The following is a 26,733-nucleotide window of genomic DNA, read 5'->3' on the forward strand; positions in this document are numbered from 1 at the left end:
GCACACCTGAAACTGATATAATATTTTAAATCAACTATACCTCAATTAATTACAAAACAGATTTTAGTTCATCACAGTGAAGAATCTCTTAACAATTATAAATCCTCAAAAGTAACAGGCCACTTAGTGAAGTAATGAGTTTTTCATCCCTAAAAGCTATTCAAAAGAGGTTGACAGTAATTGGAAATGAAAAACAGCAACAGAGTTATAGACACAGAGAACAAAAGGGTGGTTGCCAGAGGGGAGGGGGTGGGTGCAGGATAGAAATAGGTGAGGGGAACTAAGAGGTACAGACTTTTAGATCAAAATAAATGAGTCACGGTATGAGATGTATAGTGTGTGGAATATAGTCAATAACTATGTAATATCTTTGTATGATGACACATGGTAACTAGACTTATATGATAATTTTGAAATGTATAGTAATATCAAATCACTATGTTGTGTAACAGGAACTAATACAGTGTTGTTGGTCAATTATACTTCAAAAACAAAAAGCAAACTCATAGCAAAAGAGATCAGATTTGGGGTTACCAGAGGTGGGGGTGGGAGAAATTGGAGGAAGGGAGTCAAAAGGTACAGACTTCCAGTTATAAGATAAATAAGTACTAGGGATGTAAGTTACAATGTGATGAATATAATATAATTAACTGCTGTATGTTATGTATGAAAGTTGTTAAGAGAGCAAATCCTAGGGGTTCTCAGAAGGAAAAAAATTTTTTTCTATTTATTTAATGTTGTATCTGTGTGAGATGATGGTGTTCACTAAACTTATTGTGATAATCATTTCATGATGCACGTAAGTCAACTCATGCCGTACATCTTAAATTTATACAGTGTTGTATGTCAATTATATCTCAGTAAAACTGGAAGAAAAAAACCGTTGTTTAAGAGAGCCTGTTGAGGGGGTGACAGGGCAAGCGCAGCCTCTATTTGTTAAGAGTGGTCCTCAGTCGACAGCCAACAAAAAAATAAGGACTTCAAGTCCTACACCTGCAAGGGACTGAATTATTGAAACAACCTAAATGATCACTTCCTCCTTGAGCCTCGAGATGAGGATGCAGCCAGCTGACACTTTGATTTCAGCCTTATGAGACCCTGAGCAGAGAACCTAGACAAAATGTGCCAGACCCCTAGCCCACAGAAGCTGTGAGATAATACATCTGTGCTGTTTAAATTACTGAGTTTGTGGTAATACGTTATGCAGCCGTAGCAAAGTAATACAGGCCTTGTAAATATTTCTCCCTCCGAGTGTTTCTCCTTTGTCAATTGGCATGATATTAAGCTTTGTCAGTAGGAGGTGCTGGAGAGACATTGCAGGAGGAGGGTTTTTTCCTCTCTCTTCTTGATTCCCATGTGCTTCTCTCACTGGTGCTCCTGAAGTATATGCTGCTTCTACAGCTCCCGGCTCCTGCAGTGCACGCAGTTTCTGCACTATCTGCTACTGTGTGCCAGTACAGTACCTCCCTGTGGGTAGTTTCTTCTAGCATCCCCTAGAATGGCTTTGCAGTTATGAGGTGGGGCATCTCCCTGTAGCTGGCCTCCCTCAGTATCTCAGCACGTTCTGCTGGTGTGATACCATAGCAAGCTTCTCCACCATCCAGTGAGCCATAGCTATTCTGTCTCCAGCAAGATCTGGATCTTAGTCTTGGTGAGCCGGGCGTGGATCATACTTGCTCTCTCTGAGCCCCAGAGTTGTAACTGCTCCTTATATTTGCTAGTATTGTGTTCTTTAGATTTCTCTTCATTTCCTACTGGCCAGTCCTGCATTACTCCAGTGTCTATTATAGTGAATAATTCTTTATATTAAACCTTCTCCATTCACATTACTTGGTGTTTTCTCTCCTGACTGGACCGTGACTGGCATACCCGACAAAGCTGGAATCCTGGTAGGACTCCCCAGTGGGGAGCTAGGACCAGACAGGAGAGCCAGTTGCTGCTTCAGTTGTCTCCTGAGGCAGAGAGGAAGGAGGGACAAAGACCCTGATTTCTTCTTTCCTCTCTCCTTCCAATCTCTCAGTATCCCAGCCTCCAGTCTCCATCAGTACCCCCCATTCGCCAAACCCATCTGGAAGCCAGCTGACACAGGGGCCAGAGAACATGGGCACCTGCAATACAGAGCAGAACAGGGAAAGGTGAGGAGTGGGTCTGAGGGCCACCAGGGCTGGAAAAATCCTGCATAGTCACTGACATTAAGGAATTAGTTGTACTAGGTTAATGATGAAATATAGAGGGATTATATTGATCTCTAAGTAAATTAAATGAGTGTATTTTTCTCCTGGAAACACATAATAAAGACTTTTATGAAATCTTAAAAGGAAAAATGACATTTTGAAATCTTTAGCTGTTGGGCTTCCCTGGTGGTGCAGTGGTTGGGAGTCCGCCTGCCGATGCAGGGGACGCGGGTTCGTGCCCCGGTCCGGGAGGATCCCATGTGCCGCGGAGCGGCTGGGCCCGTGAGCCATGGCCGCTGAGCCTGCGCGTCCGGAGCCTGTGCTCCGCAACGGGAGAGGCCAAAAAAGGTAAAGGCCCGGGTAACGAAAAAAAAAAAAAAAAAAAAAAATCTGTCTGAAATCTTTAGCTGTTAATAAAAATTAATGCTTTTAAATGTGCTCTTTAATTAGTGAATTAAGTGAGCAGTTTAGAAAAATTACTTTGGATGAAGATAAGTAAATAATTAATTGTAAAGACAGCACTTTCATAAAGTAATTCAAAAGATGTTGACAAGAAATTTACAGGAAGCCCAAAGACTAGAGCAATAATTTAAAAAATAAGTTGATCCACTGGAATTTTTAAATTGAAAAAGGAATTGGAGACTCTGAACTTTCTGTATTATTGACCTCATATTACAAGAAATTGAATTTTTATATATCATTTCACCATCTGGTCTGAAGGATCTTTGGAAATTATTCTTGTTTAGCAACAGAAATACTTTGAAGATCTTGAACATTTGTAGTAACAAATAAGGATTATTTTGGAAAGCTAATGTATGTACTACTTTTGGCAATTTTGAATTAAGCAAGATTAATATATCCTAGCTAATTTAAATAAATCTATCCTAAAAAGAAAGCTGAGCACTGGAATAATTTATGCTGCCTATAGTCGCTGATAATCCCACTTTCTGCATCACATAGAAAGAGAATAAAGCAGTAATGGTTGGTGGCCACTTTGATATCTACACACTAAGATAATACATGAATTTTGTGAAAACCCCAAAGTGGAAGAATCATTGTCTTTTGAACCAATATAAGCATATTAAAAGAGAATTTTAAGATGTAAAGTTCTTCAATGAATAAAATTTTCACCACTAGTTTTACTAATAGTCCAGAAGCAATGATGATATTTAAAATGATTACCACTCAATATTATGAATATTCCTTTACTCATGAATAACATCATGAGTCAGACATCATAATGCTAAAAAGAAGAAGAAAATAAGACACCTCGTTCCCCGCCCCCCCCGCCATAGAAGCAGAATATTGACAGTGGTATTGATGGTAAAGAAAGCCGTGGGTGTTGGTAGTGATCTCTATACTTCAAGACTCAATCATCTCACTCTGCAAGTCTGGAACTTCAGTTGCCAGCTTAGCCAGTGGAGATTTACCCCTAAAAAGCTACCTTATTGTATAACATCGACTTGTACAAAAGAAGTGAGTTTGTAATAAAACGTAATTGCCGAACCCTCTGATACTCACTTAATTCATTTAGTCTCTCTCATCTCACCATGGAAGTCTACTTAAGAAGCTAAATAACAGTTGAAGGGTTACTTCAGAAACCTAAAACCTATTTAAGAAACCAAATTAAGGTTGGTGAATATATGTAACTGATAAAGTTAATTTGTATATGGGGACCCACAAAATGGAAGCCACCGCAGTGGCCTGGCCCATGTCACATAACAAAACCTAAGTCAGCCTACACTTACAGAAACACCTGTCGAGGAATCCTAACGTATACTGCTCGCGATCCTGCAACTCGGCCTTAGCTAGCTTACCTTACCCTAGAAAATAGGACCTGCTGGCCTTACAAGGAAGTCCCAACTTTCTAGCCAATCATGCCCTGTTTCCACATTGCCTCTTCTTTATTTTTTTTATTTGTAAATTTTTTTGTTTTGAAGTATAGTTGATTTACAACATTGTATTAGTTTCAGGTGTACAGCAAAGTGATTTGGTTTTATATATATATATCTATATTCTTTTTTTGATTCTTTTCTATTACAGTTTATTACAAGATATTAAATATAGTTCCCTGTACTATACAGTAAATCCTTGTTTATCTGTTTTATAGATGGTATTGTACATCTGTTAATCCCATACTCCCAGTTTATCCCTCCTCCCCCTTCCCCTTGGGTAACCATAAGTTTGTTTCCTATGTCTGTGAGTCTATTTCTGTTTTGTAAATAATTTCATTTGTACTGTTTTTTAGATTTCACATATAAGTGATATCGTATAATATTTGTCTTTCTCTGTCTGACTTACTTCACTCAGTATGACAGTCTCTAGGTCCATCCATGTTGCTGCAGATGGCATTATTTCATTCTTTTTTATGGTTGAGTAATATTCCATTGTATATATGTACCACATCATCTTTATCCATTCCTCTGTAGATGGACACTTAGGTTGCCTCCATGTCTTGTCTAATGTAAGTAGGGCCACTATGAACATTGGGGTGCATGTATCTTTTTTAAAAAAAATTTTATTGGAGTATAGTTGATTTACAATGTTGTATTAGTTTCAGGTGTGCAGCAAAGTGAATCAATTATACATATACATATATCCACTCTTTTTTAGATTCTTTTCCCATATAGGCTATTACAGAGTATTGAGTAGATTTCCCTGTGCTATACAGTAGGTCCTTATTAGTTATCTATTTTATATATAGTAGTGTGTTTATGTCAATTGCAATTTGCAAATTAAGCCCTCGTTGGTCACATCGTTTGCAAATATTTTCTCCCATTTTGTGCGTTGTCGTTTTGTTTATGGTTTCCTTTGCTGTGCAACATTGCCTCTTCTAATGTTCTATAAAACTCACTCTTGCTCTAAATCCCTCTGTACAAAAGGCTCTTACTCCCCCAATCCATGGATTGTTTTCCTTTAAATAAAGGACATCAAACTCATTACTGAATTGTTCTAGTTTTGTCATTTGATATAAGCGAGGCACTAATAACAGAAATAATACTGTTTCTTCTGGCATGTAATATGTACTCAGGGACCGCTATTATTTGTAATAGTGCTTCACAGCTTACAGATCCTTTTCATATGTCTTACTGAGTGTTTAATTCTCACAAGAAATATGTCAAGTAATGGGTCTGGTATTATCTCCCTGTCTCTTTTACTTATGGGAAAAAAAACAGAGAGATTAAGTGACTTGACTAAAATCTCATAACTGATATAGTTGATATCTATTGCTTTGGTTGGGCCAAATTCCTTTCTCATTTTGGTAACATGACTCTGATTTTCCTTTAAGGAACTACACCTGTGCCTTTCTGTAACTCCTAGCAGGACTGTCAATCAAGGGGCTTTGCCTCTTTCTGTTACATATGACCCACACTAGCCCATCAGATCTCTCTATATCCCCCTGGATGCAGAGACTGCTCCTTGGTATTTACCTGAAGGCATTGAAAACTTATGTATGCACAAAAACCTGCACCTGGACGTGTACAGCAGCTTTAGTCATAATTGCCAAAACTTGGAAGCAGCAATGATGTCCTTCAGTAGTGAAAAAATAAATAAACTGTGGTACATCCAGACAATGGATTATTACTCTATGCCAAAAACAAAATGAGCCATCCATCCACGAAAAGACATGGAGGAACCTGAAATGCATATTGCTAAGTGAAAGCAATCTGAAAAGGCTACATACTATATGATTCCAAATACATGACATTCTGGAAAAGGCAAACCTATAGAGTAAAAAGATCAGTGATTGCCTGGGATTAGAGCAGAGGGAGAGATGAATGGGCAGTGCACAGAGGATTTTTAGGGCAGTGAGGCTACTCTGCATGATACTATGGTGGTGGATACATGTCATTATACTCGTCCAGTTTCATAGAATATACAACATGAAGAGTGAACCCCAAGGTAAACTATCAATTTTGGGGGATAATGATGTATTAATGTAGGTTTATCAGTTGTAACAAATGTAGCACTCTGGTGGGGGACGACCTGATAATGCATGACAGTACAAGGTGTCTTTGTACCTTCCTCTTAATTTTGCTGTGAACCTAAAACTGCTCTTAAAAAAAGTCTCTCTCTCTATATGTATATGTGTAGCTGATTCACTTTGTTATAAATCAGAAACTAACACACCTAAAAAAGAAAAAAAAAGTCTATTTTAAAATGTCAAAAGCTGTTGCTTTTGACCACTGCGTATATTTTACAAACTTTTTGGTGGCAAGGGTAGGAGAATGTGTTGGTGAAATAATCCATGGAAGGATATGTTTTTTAGATAATGCAAGAAAGGAATGATGGAAATGTAGTAGAGTTGCATAGGGTGGAAGAATTTTAGTACTTTGCTAATGTGAAAGAGTATTTCTCATGTAAATGTAAGAAAAGTGGTTAAAACTGCTGAGACACCTTTTCGGGTTGGTTAACCACAGACAAATGGTAAACTGTTTTTTTTAAATACCCCAACTTCTTTCGTTTTCTACCTTCAGTTCCCTTCTTTCCTTTTTATTTTTTTGCAAGCACATCACCCTATATGAATGTTTTCAAATTTTCAACACTTTAATCCACTAGAAGGATAAGGTCATGGGCTGTAACATCTTTCTCCTGTATATTTTCCCCTTTTCCATCCCTTTTCTCTGCAGCCCCTGGTCCCTGCATCTTTCTTGCTCAAATCTTTTTCTCTCCCTACCCCCATTCTTTCTTTTATTTTTGGAAAAGGATGGAGAGAGATGAGGAGAAGGGACAAGCAAATCCTGTGAGAGAATTAGGTCAAACTGGGATAGATTTTTTTATCAAATCTTAGCACATTCTAAATATAGGACACCTGATCAACAGAAGGAATAGAAAATATTCATGTATTAACATGTTTATTTCTTTACTTGGATCAATCTGCTACCTACCGACTCCCCTTTTGTTAGCAAAAATAATGTAGGAAAATTTAAGGAAAACAGAAAAAACTGAAAAATGGATAAAAGGGTTTGTGTATTTATTGCATAAGATTTGCTCTCCCTCTTTTGGATTTTAAGTTTCTTGAAATCCAATGGACTTAGTTTCCTTTTGCTATGAATATATACAGCATTTAGCTCTTTCTGACTATCATTTCTTTGGACTAACTTCTCCAGAGCTATATGACTACATTTTGTGTTATCTTTTGTCATTGTAAGTTCTTTTGCTCTAAAAGATTATACAACAATTTTCTGCATTAGGTTCTTTTACTAACCATTTAATCTATGTTATTCTTGTCTTCCCCAAAAGACAGCACCTCGAGGTCCTTGAGTCTGAAGTATACTTTTGCTACTTATGGTGTCTTTGTTTTTCCTGTTGGAAGCCTTTACTAGTTTTTGTCTGCATATTACATTGACCTGTCCTTCAAGGTACAGCTAATTTCCTCTATTAGGTTTTTAAAATTTCTCTAGTCACTTCCCAATCATGCACTACACAACTGCACACCTGTGGCTGGTTGAATAATGCCCCCTGCAAAGGTGTCCACTTTCAATTTCCCAGAATCTGTGAATGTTACCTTACATGGCAAAAGGAACTTTGCTGATGTGGTTAAATTAAGGACTATGAGATGGGGCGATTATCCTGGGTTATGCTGGTGAGCTCAGTGTAATCACAAGGGTCCTATGAGAAAGAGGCCAGGATAGGAGAGGAGATGATGCAACAATGGTAGTAGAGGGAGAAAAGGCAATGTGATGTGAGGCCGTGAGCCAAGTAATGCGGTGCTCTCTAGAAGCTAAACAAGGCAAGGCAGAGGATTCTTACTCAGAGCCTCCAGAAGTAACTAGCCCTGGCGACACCTTGATTTTAGCCCACAGAGACTGATTTTGGACATTTGACCTCCAGAACTGTAAGGTGAGAAATTTGTGTAGTGTTAAGCAAGTCTTTGGTCATGTGTTACAGCAGCAATAGGAAACCAATATGACATCATTACGTATTTATATTCTTCTAGGTCTGTTCCACATAATTTAGTACTTTACTGTCAAACTCTCTAATTCTTCTATGTGTAATTGGTAGAATATAAATTCCTGGTGGACAGGAACAAGCATTTTTACCCTTGTTTTTTTTTTTTAAACACCCTACAGTGCCTAGTCCCGTCTTAGGTACTCAGCTATTTGAAGTGGGTTATAACTTTGGTGCATAAAAGAGAATGGCGACTACCAATGGGGAAATGAAAGGCATTTCAAAAGAAATATATAACTCAACAAACTGTGTTTACTTCCTTGGCATCAAATTCCAACCTTTTGATTTTGAGCTTTGTGTCACATGCAGTGCTAGGTGCACAGTATTTGATTAATGGAGGCTGGAATACAGAGTGCCCTCAACAAGCACTTGATGCACTGAGCTGAAATCTGTGGGGGTAAAGAAGGAAAAGGAGAAAGAGAAAAGCAATGTGGGTCTGGCAGAAAGTCCTCCTTGTCTCTTTGGCCGATTCATTTTTGTCACATTAAGTAAAGTTAAAATGCTTTACAAGAACATTCATTCTTTTAAGTGTTCTTTTTTGCTTAACATTTTAATGTTCAATTAATTTCATCCATTAAATTTAAATAACCAGTATTTAAAAGTCCAAGTAATATGCTTAATACTGTGCTAAGACATAAAGAGGTTACAGACCACCTGTAGAACAAGGGTCTATTCCAGAAGGTCTTAGTATCTAGTTAGGAGATAATACTAACAATCAGCTAAGGTTACCAGGCATTTATCAGGTGCCATCTTGTGTGATTCAGACTTTGGAGATTATAGATATTTGGAATTTGGGGCTCGAAAATCAATACCTCATTCAGCAAATACTCATTGAGAACCTATTATGGTTTTCTGTGAATAAGAATTTCTGTTTGGAGTTTGCAGTTTGATAGAGGAAGAGAAGTAACGAATACAAGAATGGATTAAGTGCTAAATAGCAGGAGGATGCTTTGTAGTTGGGAAAAGGTTATTACTTTCTGAGAGTTGAAAGGGGAGGCAGGACTGTGAATGATTTCAAAGTAAAGGTATTATTTAAGCCGAGCCTTGAAAGATGAGTAGGACTTTGAAAAGAATAAAATATTCCAGGCATGAAAGGGCATAGTTCTCAAAGGATGTTTGAAGGGTAGTACATTATTTTCCTATTTAAGTAGTAACAAATAACCACAGACTTAAAGCAATACAAATTTGTATGTTATCTTCGAGTTCAGTAGGTCAGAAGTGCAATACAGCTCTCACTGGGATAAAATTGAGGTGTTGGCAGGGCTGAGTTCCATTCTAGAGGCTCTAGTGGTGAATCCATTTCCTTGTGTTTTCTAGCTTCTAGAGGTCACTGGTAACCCTCTTCCTCTATTTTCAAAGCCAGCAATGTTGCATTGCTCTAGTCATTCTTCATAGTCACATCTACCTCCTGACTCTTCTTGTGCCGCCCTTTCCCAGTTTGAAGGCCCTTGTGATTATGTTAGTCCCACTCAGTAACTCCGGGTAATCTATTTTAGTCATGGGCCTAGCAACCTTAATTACGCTTTTGCAGTGAAACAGCCTATTCACAGGTTCTGGGGGTGAAGTCTGTGGACATCTTTGGTGGGGGCATTATTCTGCTTACCACAGGTAGTGAGGAGCAGCTAACCTTGAGAGGAAAGAAGGCCAAAAGAGGAAGGGGTACAAGTGCACTGATAAGGGCAATGGGGAGCAGGTGCAAGTTTTTGAGGTTAGAGATAAATTCTCATTTTTTTTGAAAACAGCTTTGCCTGCAACATAGAAAAAATCGTTTGGACAGGCAATTTTGGGGTGCAACATTAGGAGGCCACTATTACAGTCTAAGAGGGTCTAAGGTAAGGAGGGCATACAATCAACAAGAGGAGAGACGAATCCTGGCAGACCCCCAATTAGCAAAGCTGAAGAGACCTAAACACTGAATTTTTTATGGGTCCAAATCTCAGGGAAAGCACGCAGTCCTTCTTCCTAAGGTGTTTCCTTAACAAGGACACAAAACTGAAAAGCTGCGCCTTCCCGTCACCGCCCCTTCCATCCCCCCACCACCATCGGAGGCAGAGATGTGAGCCCCGCCCAGCTGACTCTACTGACACCGACCGACCAGACTAGGACGTCCGCCCGGAACCCCCGAAGCGCGGTGGGTGGGTGGATGGAGGAGGCAAAAAGCGGGAGGGCGGACCCTCGGTCACGTGCCCCGAGCTGTTTTTCCGCTTCCGTCACTTCCGGGTGCGACCGTCGCTTCTGTCCTGGTGGGCTCTGTACGCGTTCGGTGCTTCCTTACTGTACCTGACAGTCTGTACTACTGCCCCTTCCCTGTTCCCAGCGGGAGGGACATGAGTGTCCCTGGGCCGCCTTCCCTGGACGGGGTCCTGGCAGGGCCACCCGACGGCCTGGAGTCCGGGGGCCCGACGCCGGGTACGTGCTGTGGGGCGGGGCGGGGCGGGCGGGACCCGAGTGGGTGGGTCTCCGGGCCGCCCCGCGGGAGTAAGATGCTTTCGGCAGCTGCCGACCCGAGGCTCTGTGCCCAGCGCTGAACTAGGGAACCTTGCCGGCTCTCCTGGCCAGAGGAGGAGGCAGGAAACGAGATCTGGGGGGAAGCGGGGTTTGGGGTGCTGTTGGTGGGGGTTGATGGTGAAGGCATTCTGAGTTTGTGTATTGACTCCAGCACACTGTTGGCTATTTGTTACACGTTAGTGGTTGAGGATGAATTTACCAGAAGGATGATTGGTTTGTAATTCAGAGAATTGATGTATCCAGTAATATTGCACACTCACTCATGAAATGATTATCTTGCGTTTTGACCTTACTGCGTCCTTCTTCCAGCAGTCTTTCTCAGCCCGAGTTCGAGGAGAGATTTAAACCCTAATGGCCTAGGGCATCTATTGAATGTAATGAATGACTTCTGCATCCATAATGATACTATCTTTGTACTATCCTAGGGAGAATTGAGAAGGTAGTCACTCAAAGCAGTTTCTGTGTTCTGCGGTTCAGATAGGGAACCCTAGGTGAGAAAGGCTTCAGGACTTTGGATGTACCTTTACTTGTACTTCCTGTTCCAGAAATATAGGGGTTACCCCAAAATAGCGCTCTCAGCCCTTTCTTGGTGGTGCTTTTCCTCAGTGACCTCCCTCTCTTCACACCTTCCTAAGTTGCTTCTGTAAATATCACTTCCTTGTATGTAAGTGCAGGTTGGGTCTCTCTCTGCTTCCTCCTCCATCTGCTTGCTGGGTACTCTGACATGGTTATTTTGCACTAATCTCACACACAGCATGTACATAAATAAAAGTAGATGTCTGATCCTATTAATGGTGCCAAGTCACTATCACTTGAAACTTTGACATTACTCTTGTCTCTTTCCTCCCACTTGCCTCCTACCTCTGTTTAGTCCAGGGGATTCTACTGTACAATTTCCATCTCCTCTTTGCATTTTCACCTTTACAACAACAGTTGTAAGGCTAGTCCACCTCCAGTCTCTTATTCATTCCATCTATCCCACTGTCACGTCACTGCCCCAAGATAAAGCTCCCATCATGCCATTTCCTTGCTTGGAAACCTTAAATGGTTCCTTACTAAATTAAGGGCCAAACACATTATCTTCGCATTCAAGGGTCCTCATAGGCTGGCCACATGGTCTTCGAGCTCACTACTGCATATGTCTCATGCTCCAGACACCCCAAACTAACCTCTCTTTCCAGAGCCATCCTATATTCCCACCTTTCCTCATGCTGCTTCCTTTACCCATATTGCATCCCTTCCTCTCCTGCCTTAGAATTCTTACCCATTTGGAAATAGTAGCCCTCATAGGTTGCCGATGGAAGTGTAAATTGGTGACATCTCTTAGGAAAGCAGTTTTGCAATGTCTGTTTTTTTTTATAAATTTATTTTATTTACTTTTGGCTGCGTTGGGTCTTCGTTGCTGCGCGCGGGCTTCTTCATTGCAGTGGCTTCTCGTTGCAGAGCACGGGCTCTAGGCATGCGGGCTAGTTGTGGCACGTGGGCTCAGTAGTTGTGGCTCATGGGCTCTAGAGTGCAGGCTCAGTAGCTGTGGCGCACGGGCTTAGTTGCTCCATGGCATGTGGGATCCTCCCGGACCAGGGATGGAACCCGTGTCCCCTGCATTGGCAGTCAGATTCTTAACCACTTTGCCACCAGGGAAGTCCCTGCAGTGTCTATTAAAAAATGCATAAACACCTTGTTCCATTAATCTATTTATAAGAATTTATTCTATAGAAACAGTGATATGAATATGCAAAGACAAGCAAGGAAGCTCACTGCAACATTGTTTGAAAAAGCAAAAAGTGGAATAGGTGTCTTATTTTCTTTGTCTTAGTCTACTCGGGCTGCTATAATAAAATAACATAGGCTGGTGGCTTAAACAACAGACATTTATTCCTTGAAGTTCTGGAGGCTGTGAAGCCCAAGGTCTAGGTGTGGGCAAAATATGTTCCTGGTTAGGACCCTCTTCTGATCTTGCAGATGGCTGCCTTCCACTGTGTCCTCACATGGTGGAAGGAGAGAGTTCTGGTCTCTCTTCCTCTTCTTTTAAGGTCAATAATCCCATCATGGGGACCCTACACTCAGACTCATCTAAACTTAATTATTTCCCAAAGACCCCCACCTCCAGATACCATTACATTGGAGGTTAGGGCTTCAACATGTGAATTTTGGGGGAAGGACACACTTTAGTTCATAACGATAGGGAACTGGTTAAACAAAATGTGGTAGAATTCTGTTAAAAAGAATGGAGTAGATTCATACATGTTGACCATATCTGAGATATATATTTATGAGAAAACTTGTAGAACAGTATAAACAAGATTTCATTTGTGATAAAAACAGGGTTTAACCATGTGTATGCAAAGACAATTTCTTGAAGGCTATGTAAGAAACTCCAGAGTGACTCTCTGTGGAGTAAGGTAGTGAGGAGTATTTTTACTTTTCAGGTTATACCCCCTTCTTTTGTATTTTAAGTTTTTACAATGAGTAACAGTTAAAAAGAAAAAAGAAAGGAATGAATATTCTATCCATTCAAACTTCAGCTCAAATGCCCACCACACCTCCTTTAGGAATTATTCCCTGATATCCCTGATGAAAGTGATTTCTCTAATCTATGGCACTTCTCACATTCTCTGATTCCCCTGTATTGAGCTTTTTCAGGGATGGGGACTTGCCTAATTTATTGTTGTAACCTCAAAAACTAGTACATAAAATGTATGTGCAGCAAATGTTTCTTGTCTCCCACAATAAAGTACCTTGAACTTAGTGAATAAATGTGTGTAAAAACATGAGAAACTTCAACTCTTCCAATAATTTAACCAGAAGACTGGGGCAGGGTAAGGGGGTTGGTGTGAGTTAAAATGTATATATAGTTTAAGGAAGGCGTATTGGTTGTTATTCCTTAAAGTTGAAATATCCTTATTTGGTTGTTTCTGTTTGTCTGTAATACTTATGTTTTCTATGTATATATATGTATATGTATATACATATGTATATACATGTATATATATGTATACATATCTATGTATATATTTAAATATATATATTTTAAGTATATATATATATTTAAATTTATTTATTTTTAAAATTTATTTTTGTCTGTGTCACGTCTTCGTTGCTGTGTGTGGGCTTTCTCTAGTTGCGGTGAGCAGGGGCTACTGTTTGTTGCACGGCGTGGGCTTCTCATTGCGGTAGCTTTTCTTTGTTGCGGAGCGTGGGCCCTAGGCGTGTGGGCTCAGTAGTTGTGGCTTGCGGGCTCCAGAGCACAGGTTCAGTAGTTGTGGTGCCTGGGCTTAGTTGCTCCGCAGCATGTGGGATCTTCTCAGACGAGGGCTCGAACCCGTGTCCCCTACATTGGTGGATTCTTAACCACTGCGCCGCCAGGGAAGCCCTTCTATATTTTTTATTTTTTTATTTTTATTTTTTTTTTATTTTTATTTTTTTGCGGTATGTGGGCCTCTCACTGCTGTGGCCTCTCCTGTTGCAGAGCACAGGCTCCGGACGCGCAGGCTCAGCGGCCATGGCTCATGGGTCCAGCCGCTCCGCGGCATGTGGGATCTTCCTGGACTGGGGCACGAACCCGGCAGGCGGACTCTCAACCACTGCGCCACCAAGGAAGCCCCCTTCTATATTTTTTAAAGAGAGTTGCTGCTGTTTGCACTGTTATTGTAATCAAGCCTTTAGCAATGACATTAATCATAATAATATAATATATATAACATTAATGATATATTTTATTCACTTCCCATCTGATGAAACATCAATGGCAATATCTGTAAATGCTTCACTTTTCCCACTATATTTTTATTTCACTTGTGGAGTGCTTCAGTTTCTAGTTAGCTCTTACTTGTTTGAATATTGCCTTGCAATCTAGAGAATTCCAAAGTTTGTTCATATGTTTCTCAGGATCCAAATAAAAACCATGCTAATTTATTTTGATCTCTAAAAGCTAATTTTGAATATGACAGCATGTTGTTTTCCTCAATCTTGCCAAAATTTAAATCTGTGGTAAAAACTATACTTGGAAATGAGATATAAGCAATGTATTGTGATGAACGTATTTTGTATAATGATCTAATTTGATGTTATGGATTATTACCAGATTATGATTAAAGAGGTGTTTCAGAGTTTAATATTAGTTTAAAAATGCTTTTGGAGTACCATTTTAGTAATGTGGCCATTTCACTTTTTTTGTTTTTAATTCTAAACCAGTGATTCTAAAATCTTACAAATCATTCATTGAACCCTGTTTAGAAATTGTTTTGTACTTTTCTCGGTAGGAGTAGTGATAGATGGGTATTCATGTTAGACATTTTTGAATGCCTGGTACAATGCTTACACTGTTGTTATTCAAAGGAAAGGTAGGAATAAAATAGTTCCTGGCATCAAATCTAAATTTACACAGAAGACAATTATTATACACTATTTTCTATGGTAAATTAAGGTTCTGAATTTCAAGAGAGGAGAAATTCTTAGAAAATTTCTTTCCTGCTAACAAATGACAAAACAACCCTCCCTTTACATGTAACTATCAAGCTCTATGCAAAATAAATGTTGACTCATATTACTTCCATAGAATTGAAAAAAAATATTTTTAGGTATTGCATTTATTTAAAAAAATTTTAAGTTTTTTTTTTTAATGTGGACCATTTTTTTAAAGTCTGTATTGAATTTATTACAATATTGCTTCTGTTTTACCTTTTGGTTTTTTTGGCCGGGAGGCATGTGGGATCTTAGCTCCTTGACCAGGGATCAAACCTGCACCTCCTGCACTGGAAGGTGAAGTCTTAACCACTGGACTGCCAGGGAAGTCCCTGCATTTAAAAAATATATAATCTCTAGGGGCTTCCCTGGTGGTGCAGTGGTTACAAGTCTGCCTGACAATGCAGGGGACACGGGTTTGAGCCCTGGTCCGGGAAGATCCCACATGCTGCGGAGCAACTAGGCCCCTGCGCCACAGCTACTGAGCCTGCACTCTGGAGCCTACGAGCCACAATGACTGAAGCCCGTGAGCCTGGATCCCGTGCTCTGCAGCGGGAGAGGCCACCGTAGTGAGAGGCCTGTGCAACACAATGAAGAGTAGCCCCCATTTACCGCAACTAAATAAAGCCCACGCACAGCAACAAAGACTTAACATACCCCAAAATAAATAAATTAATTAAAAAAAAATTCTGCAAGCTTTTGGAAAGAAGAATTTCTTGCTTCCATTCAGTAACTGTTCCTTCCTTTTAAGCCTCAGACTCCTTTAATAATTCATCGAAAACTCTAAATCTCCTTCCCTGAAAAATACATACACATATGGAATTTTGCGTGTGTTAACGTTCTTTTCAGCTAGATTTTACCTTGTACTAGTAGCTTTAAAATATTTTTTGAGTGCTCATAACTTGATTTTTAGAGGATGCTCAGGAAGTAAAAGTTAAAAAAAAAAAAAGGATACCTATAGTATCCTGTGTGTGTGCTCTGAACTCCACTGCCAGCCTCCTTTCCTTCCTCCCTGCTACTTTCTTACCCCATGTCAGTTTAAAAGCTTCCTAAATTTGATTTTTTGCTTGGGGACAGGTTTAAGTGACACTTCTCCAGATGAAGGGTTAATAGAGGACTTGACCATAGAAGACAAAGCTGTGGAGCAACTGGCAGAAGGCTTGCTTTCTCACTACTTGCCAGATCTGCAGAGATCAAAACAAGCTCTCCAGGAACTCACGTGAGCTGAAAAAAAAAAACATAGATGCACTCATTTTTTCTCTGGCATAGTCATAATTTACTGTATAAGTAAAGTATATACTGTATTAGGGATAATATTTTGTAACATTTAATACAATGGAGTATTTCTGTGTCTTTTGTGTTAGCAAATGGGAGTGGAGTAATCTAAATTACATAGTATACATGTAATTTAGATTACACAGTAATCTAAATGTAAAAGGTGAAGTGAATGCTCCTAGAGTGTTTGGTCTCTTCTGAGAAGTACCCCTAAATCTTATCTAGACTCTTTGATTAGTTTTGGTGTCTCTCCACTATTTTAGGAAAGAATCGCCTCTTGGGGATGTTGCAAATGGGTATACACCTGTTTCTGAGTAGAGCTGCAAAATTGCCTCTGTAAGAGTCACAGTTGTTTTCAATTGCTGGTTCACATGAGTTGCCAGAAATCCCTAATTATCTTTTTTGGAGATGACCCATTTCATTCTTAGTTTATAACTCTACTAGCTAAATAAAGGATTGGAGAATAAGAGAGGAACAGGATAAGGAAGAATGGAATCCATAAAGTGTAATCAATATGCAAAAATATACACTCGGATTTTATCAGCTGTCACCCAGAAACAGCAGCCTGAGCTTCTTCTTCCTCTTGGGTCAGGACCTCTCTGGATTGCCCAAGCTGGCCTATTATTTCTTTTTTGTGGTGGTCACCTTTAAACTGACTATGAACCACTGCTGCTCTAAGACTTACTCTTTGAAAACTGTTCTCAGAGGCCTTTATTAGGGCAAAAGGAGAGGAATAATCAACAACTATGTCCGTTTTTTAAATATTAGTAACTAATGTTATAATCCTTGGGTTTGAAGATGATAAATGAATATAAAAGTGGTACTGTGTTCTACTACATGTAATACCCTACTGTAGTTACGGAAGCTGGTAACATTCTTAGTTTTCTGCTAGTTCCAAGTAAGATTATTTTTATTCCCCAGTGTGTGGTATATCTTGTATTTTAACACCAGCCAATCCTTGTGGCAGAAAAGTCAAAGATTTTGTGGGTGAGTTTGGATGATATATGATAGACTGAAGGAAGGTAAGAAACTCTGCAAACAAAACATATCTGGTAACACTTTATTTAGAGGAAGTTAGGAATCAAGGTTTAATTGGAAAGTTTAATTGATGAGGACATTGGCTAAAATTTAGTGTTTCAATAACCCCATTTATCTTCCTAGGCGTCTAGACAGTGATGATGATGATGATAGTAAAATCAGCTACTGTTTATAACAGTTGAATATGATGAATAAGCAGTTACTAAACTTCTTGAGTGTTAAGGAAAGATAAGCAAACTTCAGAGAAAGAACAAAGAGAAATATATGGGTCTAGTAAAGAGCTTTCTACACTGTCTCATTGATCAGTGTATCTGTTCTTTCACCAATATCCTGCTGTCTTGATTTCTGTAGTTTCTGTAAGTCTTGAAATTTGGTAATGTACGTCTTCCAACTTTGTTCTTCTTCAGTGTGTCTTAGTTATTATAGGTCTTTGCCTTTCCATGTGAATTTTAGAGTCAGTTTGTTGATATCTACAAAATAACTTTCTGGGATTTAAATTGAGATTGTATTGAACCTGTAGATCAAGTTGGGAAGAATTGATATCTTAGCACTATTGAGTTTTTTATTCCATGTACTCAGAATATCTCTTCATTACTTAGATATCTCTCATTTCTTTCATTAGAGTTTAATAGTTTTTGCATATAGATCCTATACATATTTTGTTAGGTTTATACCAGATTATTTCATCTGACGGGTTATTGTAAATGGTATTTTTTAAAATTCTGATTGTTCATTGCTGGTATATAGGAAAGCAACTGACTTTTGTATATTAACCTTGTATCCTGAAACTTTGTTATATTCACATATTCGTTCCTGGGTTTTTGTTGTTGATTCTTTGGGATTTTCCACATAGGCAATCATGTTATCTGTGAACAAAGACAATTTTATTTCTTCCTTTCTAATCTGTATACCTTTTATTTCCTTTTTTTGTCTTATTGCATTAGCTAGGACTTCCAGTAAAATGTTGAATAGGAGTAGTAAGAGTGGACATCCTTTCCTTGCTCCAGATCTTTAGGAGGAAAGCATCTAGTTTCTTACCACAAGTGCAATATTAGCTGTATGGGTTTTTTTAAAGATATTCTTTATCAAGTTGGGGAAGTTCCTCTCTCCTCCTAGTTTGATTAGAGTGTTTTTAATCATGAATGGTATTGGACTTCGTCAAATGCTTTTTCTTCATCCGCTGATAAGACCATATGATTTTTCTTCTTTAACCAGTTGATGTGGGTTACATTGATTGATTTTCAAACGTTGAACCAGCTTTGCATACTTGGAGTAAATCCCACTTGGTTGTGGTGTATAATTCTTTTTATACATTGTTGGATTTGATTTGTTGATATTGAGGAGTTTTGCATCTATGTTCTTGAAAGATAATGATCTATAGTTTTCCTTCTTGTAATGTCTTTTTAAAAAAAAATAAATAAATTTATTTATTTATTTTTGGCTGCGTTGGGTCTTCGTTGATACTCACGGGCTTTCTCTCCTTGCAGTGAGCAGGGGCTGCTCTTTGTTGTGGTGTGTGGGCTTCTCCTTGTGGTGGCTTTTCTTTGTTGTGGAGCATGGGTTCTAGGTGCGCAGGCTTCAGTAGTTGTGGCTCGTGGGCTCTAGAGCGCAGGCTCAGTAGTTGTGGCGCATGGGCCCAGTTGCTCCATGGCATGTGGGATCTTCCCGGACAAGAGCTCAAACCCGTGTCCCATGCATTGGCAGGTGGATTCTTAACCACTGTGCCACCAGGGAAGTCCCTCTTATAATGTCTTTATCTGGTTTTGATTTTAGGATAATGCTGGCCTCATAGAATGAATTAGGAAGTACTCCCTTTACTTCTGTTTTCTGAAAGAGATTGTGGAGAATTGGTATAATTTCTTCCTTAAATGTTTGGTAGAAATCGTCATGAAGCCATCTGTTCCTGGTACTTTGATTTCTGGAAGGTTACTACTTATAGATATAGGCCTACTTAGATTATCTGTTTCTCCTTGTGTGAGTTTTGGTAGTTTGTGTCTTTCAAGGAGTTAGTCATTTCCATCTAAGTTATCAAATTGGTGAGCATAGAGCTACCTGTAGTATTCCTTTATTATCCTTTTAATGTCCATGGGATAAGTAGTGATGACCCCTCTTCCATAAATTATGTTAGTAGTTTGTATCTCCTCTCTCTTTTTCTTTGTTAGTCTAGCTAGAAGTTTATCAGTTTTATCAATATTTTGGAAGAACCAACTTTTGGTTTTGTTTATTTTTTATTGTTTTCCAGTTGTAACAGTTTGTTTTTGCTGTCCTGCTTGTCTTGGATCATTGGCTTGCTGGGTTCTCCTCTCATCCATTCTGGTTTCACCTTCTGTGGTCTCCAGTCAGAGCTGAAGGGACACTTATGACCTGTAGGATATGCCATACTCAGTGCTAGATGGTGGGGATGTTTTAACTGCCCTTCAGTCTCTTCATTGCTATTTCTTTTTTTCATTGTTGTTCTCTGTTTAGCATACTTCTGCAAGCACATCATGTCATATTTTTCTTTGTCTGTAGTATTCTTTAAAATATTTAATTAAGTGACCCCCCCCCCCCCGCAGTGTCACTTATTCCTGTGATCCTAGCATTGGTTGATCTGGAGAAGAATATCAGAGAAGTTGGCTTCTCTTCCTCAATAGCAAGTTTTGAATCAGATTTTATTGAGGAGTCTTAGAAATTACTTGGTCTGACCTTCTTACTTTGTAAATGAAATTTAGGTCCAGAGAAACTAAATTTCCAAGATCACACCAACTGATTATTATCCCTTGATACTGCATTTTTTTGCAACTCTAATCTAAAAAGTCACTGCTCCTCTTCCTTTATGATGATGTTACAATTTTAATATATATAAAACATCAAGTTTCTTGGGCAAGATAGTATAAAAAAAACTTTTTGGGGGATAATACAGAGAGTTGTTAGGAATAAGTAATAAAATAATTTTAAATGGTTTGATGTTATTCAAATCTGAAATTGAGGCAAGAATAAAAGACGTATTTAATTATCAGAATATTGGAATATTATTTTGGCTTTGGAATATTATTTTGAAAAAGATTATGATAAACTAAATAAGCCTTGGAGAGTCAATAAATTTCCAACTTAATTTCTACTTTTAACATTAACCAAGATGAATGTGGTTGCTTTTAATGAACCATCACTTAAAGTATGTAAAGTTTATTTTGGCTGTGTGCTTTTGTTTCAGACAGAACCAAGTTGTATTATTAGACACACTGGAACAAGAGATTTCAAAATTTAAAGAATGTCATTCTATGTTGGATATTAATGCTTTGGTAAGTATGATTTAGTTGACATAGCTTAATGACATCTTATTTTAGAAATAGCTAGGTTTATCCTCCCAACTTTGTACTTATGTATGTTTGAAATACTTACGTATGTTTTCCTCTAATTTTTAAAGTTTAGAATTTGTTGTTTAACAGGAAACCTTGATTTACTTTATTAGACCTTCTATTGTCTTGAATTATTAGCTTTCAAATGTTGAACTTGTGATAGGAAATTGAACTTATATATGAAAGTCTGGAATAGATCTGCTCATAATTAAAGACTAATAAAAGAGAAGTAAAAGTAAGGAACTTTGGAGGTACTATTTTTCCCCTTAAGGAAAGCACATCTTTCTTTATCAAGTACATGGTTTTTAAAATTAGTATTTATTTAATTGTATGGCATTTTCATAATGTCATAACAAATTAACACTGAAATAGACTGTTTGAGGGTCCTTTACATTCCCTTTATATCTTTCAATTTAAGTGACAGTAGTTGAATTTCATCAGAAACTTTATAGCTTTTTGATGAGAGGAACTAATACTCTTTATTTTAGGAAATGGAGAATTAACAGAAATAAGGAACTTGTGGCTACCTTTCTCTTTACCCGGAACATTAGAAATAGCTTAGTTTGCATGATTTTGTGGCCTTTCATATATACGTCAAAGAATGGACTTTTCATTGGAAAAATGTGGCTTATTAATGTTTTCCTTTTATAACAATCAGAAACCAAGTCCACCTTCTGTAGTATTAGGCAGAGGCCTGTGGTAGTAAATACAAAGTCTTCTACTCAGTAGTTCTTGATTTGTGAAGGAGGTGGTCTTTGTCTTCTCCATTGAGTTCATGTTGCAGCAGAGCTACATATTTGTTGAATGAATGAACCAAGCATATGTAATACTGACGCTTCCATCTGAAAGGGCAGAAACTAAGTCGCAGAAACTAAGTCTTGCTCTTTTTCCTTCTCTCAGCTCATGAGTGGTGTTTTTTTTATTGTTGTTTTTTGTTTTTTTAATTTTATTTTTGGCTGTGTTGGGTCTTTGTTCCTGTGCGTGGGCTTTCTCTAGTTGCGGCAAGCCGGGGCTACTCTTCATTGCGGTGGCTCCTCTTGTTGCAGAGCATGGGCTCTAGGCGCACGGGCTTCACTAGTTGCAGCACTCAGGCTCAGTAGTTTTGGCTTGCGGGCTCTAGAGCACAAGCTCAATAGTTGTGGCGCATGGGCTTAGTTGCTCCACGGCATGTGGGATCTTCCCGGACCAGGGCTCGAACCCATGTCCCCTGCATTGTCAGGCAGATTCTTAACCACTGTGCCACCAGGGAAGTCACCCAAGAGTGGTTTTGATTGTTATTCAGGAACTGAAAAATAGAAGCCCAGAGAGAGAGAAAGAGGGTCTGTAAGCTCTAGAGCTCATCAGACTCTGACTTTACTTATAGCTACATTAAGGCTGCTAATCTCTCTACTGGCACTTCTTTCCTTTTTTTTTACCTGATCTTCTCTTTCTGTTACCTTCCTTCCTAAGAATGAGGTGTTTCTTTTTCCTTCTCTCCCATCTCTGGCTGAGATGGAAAGTCTATACTTATCACTCCTTGGGAAGAAAAGTGTCCTTACAGAGATTGTTCTCCTTGGTCTGACTTCAGAAGCCCAAAGAATATGATCAGACTTGTCCACAGCCTTCTCAGGGCTCTCTGGCCACAGCTTGGTTTTTCCTGATGGGCAGACACTTCACTTAAACTGTCCTGTGTATCCTGGCTCAGTCTCTCCCTTGTAAAGGCAGTAGAGAGTGTTTTACTTTTCTTAAATGAAACTGATAGCATTGTTGGATAGTCTTACTAAAATTTTAGAATTATATTGCGTGGTTTTTATTTTGAATTTTATTTTATTTATTTTTTTATACAGCAGGTTCTTATTAGTTATCTGTTTTATACATATCAGTGTATATATGTCAGTCCCAATCTCCCAATTATATTGCATGTTTTTAAGGCAAAATGTTATCTGTACAGAATATAAATGTCTATTTTATGTTTAGTAACTTTTAATCAATCTGAACTGAATCAAGTATTCTCAAAAGCCTACTAGTGGTTTAAATTAAATTTGAATCTTGGAATTAAAATATGGAGATAATTAGATCTTCAAAAATTTTGACAAATTTAGGCAGAATGAACTGTAATTTAGGTATTGATTTATTTATCCATTTTGATATTTCAGTCTGTTTTAAATTGACTTTTAAATTTACTTTTCCATCTTAAGTTCACTGAAGCTAAACACTATCATGCCAAGTTGGTGAATATAAGAAAGGAGATGCTGATGCTTCATGAAAAGACATCAAAGTTAAAAGTGAGTTGAAAATTCTTTCACAGTCTTTATAGAAGTAGAGGTTTAATTGTCTGTTTTTCTTCAGTATTCATTTTCTGACTTCTTATATATTCATATACAATAGGGTACTTAATTCATGGTACATTGTTTTCTTTTAAAACACATTCTTATTAACCCCACTCTGGGCTTTTCTACTAATAGCTGGGCTGGTGGGCTCACATTCTCTGAATATGTCACTGTATTTCTCATTTAATAATAAGAGTTTTGAGTAACAGAACTTTTTTATCAAGGAGACCTTAAATTTCCCAGAACATTTAAAAATTGTGAATCACTGTATTGTCCACCTGTAACTTATACTATACAGCAACTATACTTCAATAAAAAAAAGTTACCCTGAACGAATTTAAAAGTTAAACATGAAATTTATTATTATTTATTGATTACCTTAAATCAAAGCACTATTACTTAAAATTTTTTATTTTTAATTTAATATTTAAAGGTTACTTTCCAGTTACAGTTATTACAAAATATTGGCTATATTCCCCATGTTGTACAATACATCCTTGAGTCTGTCTTACACCCAGTAGTTTGAACCTCCCACTCCCCCACCCCTATATTGTACTCCCCCATAAACCACTAGTTTGTTCTCTAAAACCACTACTACTTTTAAATTAGGCCATAACCTATAAGCCTTTTGCTCTCTTGGTTTTTAAATTTTTTTGACTTAGAAAAGAGCACTTAAACTGCAGCAGAAGAGGCAAAAAGAAGAGTTGGAAAGGGAGCAGCAACGGGAGAAGGAATTTGAAAGAGAAAAGCAGTTAACTGCCAAACCAGCTAAAAGGATGTGAGAAGTTGGATGTTTGTGTCCTTCCTTCCCCTGTTCATGTTCTGGATTTAAGGTGACCCAGTGTAGACTGAAGTTAAGGTAGTGCCTTATACCATTGTGTTATGTTTTGAAATCCTTTTCCCATGAGTGCTGTCTCTCTATCTTCATTTCAGCCATTCAAGAAGCTTTTTTTCCTAAGTAGAAGACATAATATCACTTGGTTTGGATATTTTATATGTAATTTTTCAACTTTGTTTTGCTTTTTAAAATTCATTATTTTGGCCTTAAGTCACTTATAAACTGGAAAATGGTTTAATAGTCTAGACTATAAGTGGTTAAAAATTAGTATGAATTGTTTAGCTTCTTAATAAGTGTGGATTTAAAAGTTTCAGTTTCTCATTTTATGAAATGAATTGCCTTTCTGGCAATACAGCGCTGGGTTTTGGCAGTTGCCTTTTCATTGTTTGGTTGAGAAGAATTGCCAGCTGTTTAATCTCATATGCCACTGGAAAAGAGGTGGTATAAGCCTTTGTGAAGAACATGATAGAAAAGTGTGTACACAGGAAATAGTAGCATCTTAGACATAGGATAGGTGAGCAAGATGCCGTGTAGATTCCACTAACCATATACTATATCTGCTTCCTAGCTTTGTTGTTGCTGTTTTTTCCTTATGCTGCTTCTGGGTTCAAAGTAGATTATATCTATTCCTAAAGTTTGGCGGGGGTGATGTAGCTTTCACACACTCAAATGTGTTTAAATGTTTATAATTCTTAGTAACAGTCATCACACACTGTGAGATACAATTGTCAAGCTGATAAGATAATGAACCCGGCTTTCCAAGTGGAAAGTCTTACTGCTAGTCCTAGCTATCCTCTGATTTGCTGTGTGGTCTTAACATGTGGTTACTTTTTCTGTGCTTTTAAAAAAAATTCTTAAGGTAGAATGATACATACCAACTACCCATTTTGTAGATAATGACAAGAATGGTGGAAAATTAGTAAATAGCTTCTTCACAAAAGAGGCAGCATGATACCTTTAGTGTTTTCTAGATCCCCCTCCCCCAATATTACATGTAGAAATTTATTATGTGAGGGAAATATTATGAAGTTTCATTGTTTTAAATTGAGAGTGTATTATTCACTGTTTTAGTATTACTTAATATCCATGATGTCCAATCTCTTACATAGAGACTGTACAGATTAGATTACAGATTATGATTAGAATGTGTATCTTTTATAATCTACGTTACATTTGGTAAGCTGGAATCACTCACTACCTCTGATCACATATCAGGCTAACCAATGATGGAGAAGGCATTAGATTTACGTCGAGTGCTAAGAACTGGTCTGTTTAAAGGTTTAAAAAATTTGTTTGAAAACCTTTCCCTTCTGTAGTGAGTGAATTATTATCTCACAATTCTCTTGGTTTTGACCTTATGTTTAAGAGTATAAATATACTTTATTTTTAAAGGCTATGTGTTGCCCTCAAACACTGGCTAAAACTCCTAGGGCAGGATCATTAGCACTGGCAGGACAGTGTCACCTAAACTGCTGAATGTACTCATTGATAACCTGACAAAGGCTGTGCATTGTTTCTTAGAGTGATTTGTGGTGGCCAACTGCAATGATTGTTTAAAATGCTGGTTCCTGGACACCACTCTCAATCTATTGAAGCAGATCTGTTTGTTCTTCTCTTTTTTTCCTTTTTAAAAAATTTCCTCAAGTGATTCTGATGTACCTTATAAGTTGAGAACCGCTGGTCTAGTCAGAGGTTTCCACACTGGGCTGCATATTAGCACCTGGAAACTTTAAAAAAATATACTCTTGAAGATTTTTACTCATTAGTTCTTAGGTAGGGCCCATGCACATTTTAAAGAGCCCCCCAGATAAGTCCAATGCAAGGAACCACTGGTCTAGACTTTCTAGTGATTTATATTTATAAGGAGTGAAATAGTTTGAAAGCTACCCAGTAACTCTTGGGATTAATCTTATTAAATAAATTCTTAAACTGCTGCTTTTGATATAAAGTCAGATTTAAGACTGAAATAAATAGCAGGCCGGAAATAGGTATAGAATTCTGGTTAATTGAACTTTTGTGACCTATATTTAAATAAATCATGTTTATTGAATGAATGGCAAGGCACATGTACTTTTAGAAATGTATTACTTACATTTTGAAGATTTTTTAAAATGTCAAGAATATATATTAGGATCCACTATTTTTAGGTCAATTGTAAATCAGAAGTACTGTTACTTTGGTAATTAAAATCTAAAACTTTAGCTGTATCTCAGTAGCGTACAAACATATCTTACTGACTGAAACTGAAGAGAACCCTTATAATTAGTCTTGCTGTATTTTTGCACAAAATTATGAATTGGTACTTGAGTTGAAAAAAATTGCCTATGGTGTTTTAGTTGAAAAAAATTGCCTTTGTTTTGAAACTATATCATATATGTACTGAACTAAAGTGATGGGAGTTAATTTTGTATTTACTTTGTAGGAGGTATCATGTAAATATGCAGACGTTGAATGTAGTATGGATTGTGTCCGCAGTGAATTTTTGGGTGGATACAGTTTATAAATATGCCAATTATATACCCTCATATACTTGTCTGATTTTGAGCTTGTAAAATGAGGACTCCTTTTTACACATTTAATAAAGAAAAGAAAGGTCTATGAATTATCCAGTATCATTTATCAAGCACTGGTGTGCACACAGCACTGTACACTTCCCTTTATGTACTTTATTTCAGACATTCCTTTCCTTTGCTTTCCTCTCCTGTCATCTTCCTCTTAATGTTCTCTGCAGGTTGTGTCACAAAATGACTGGTCGGCTCATGAAATCCTTTTCGGAAAGGTGATTGAAAGTGTTACGAAAAGATTCTACCAATAACCCAACTTCATAAAGTTCTTCA

At 37.9% G+C, this 26,733-nt stretch overlaps 1 protein-coding gene across 1 annotated transcript; it reads left to right on the forward strand.

Annotated features, from left to right (window-relative positions):
• The first annotated feature begins 10,336 nt into the window (after positions 1-10,336).
• On the forward strand, positions 10,337-26,498 carry BLOC1S6 (biogenesis of lysosomal organelles complex 1 subunit 6). Its single transcript, XM_027084217.1, has 5 exons — positions 10,337-10,535; positions 16,176-16,317; positions 20,605-20,692; positions 22,927-23,013; positions 23,721-26,498. The coding sequence occupies exons 1-5, from the start codon at positions 10,454-10,456 to the stop codon at positions 23,838-23,840; spliced, it is 519 nt and encodes a 172-aa protein (XP_026940018.1). The 5' UTR covers positions 10,337-10,453; the 3' UTR covers positions 23,841-26,498.
• The last annotated feature ends 235 nt before the right edge of the window (positions 26,499-26,733 follow it).

This window comes from Aethalodelphis obliquidens, unplaced genomic scaffold (genome assembly GCF_003676395.1).
Source record: "Aethalodelphis obliquidens isolate GAN/ISIS:26980383/991018 unplaced genomic scaffold, ASM367639v1 scaffold51, whole genome shotgun sequence".
In the NCBI taxonomy this organism is placed as follows: domain Eukaryota; kingdom Metazoa; phylum Chordata; class Mammalia; order Artiodactyla; family Delphinidae; genus Aethalodelphis; species Aethalodelphis obliquidens.

Coding starts and splice junctions, on each gene's coding strand:
- BLOC1S6 (XM_027084217.1), top strand. CDS start 10,454: ATGAGTGTCCCTGGGCCGCCTTCCCTGGACGGGGTCCTGGCAGGGCCA. Junction 16,318..20,604: donor CAAGCTCTCCAGGAACTCAC/GTGAGCTGAAAA, acceptor CTTTTGTTTCAG/ACAGAACCAAGTTGTATTAT. Junction 20,693..22,926: donor TGTTGGATATTAATGCTTTG/GTAAGTATGATT, acceptor TTCCATCTTAAG/TTCACTGAAGCTAAACACTA.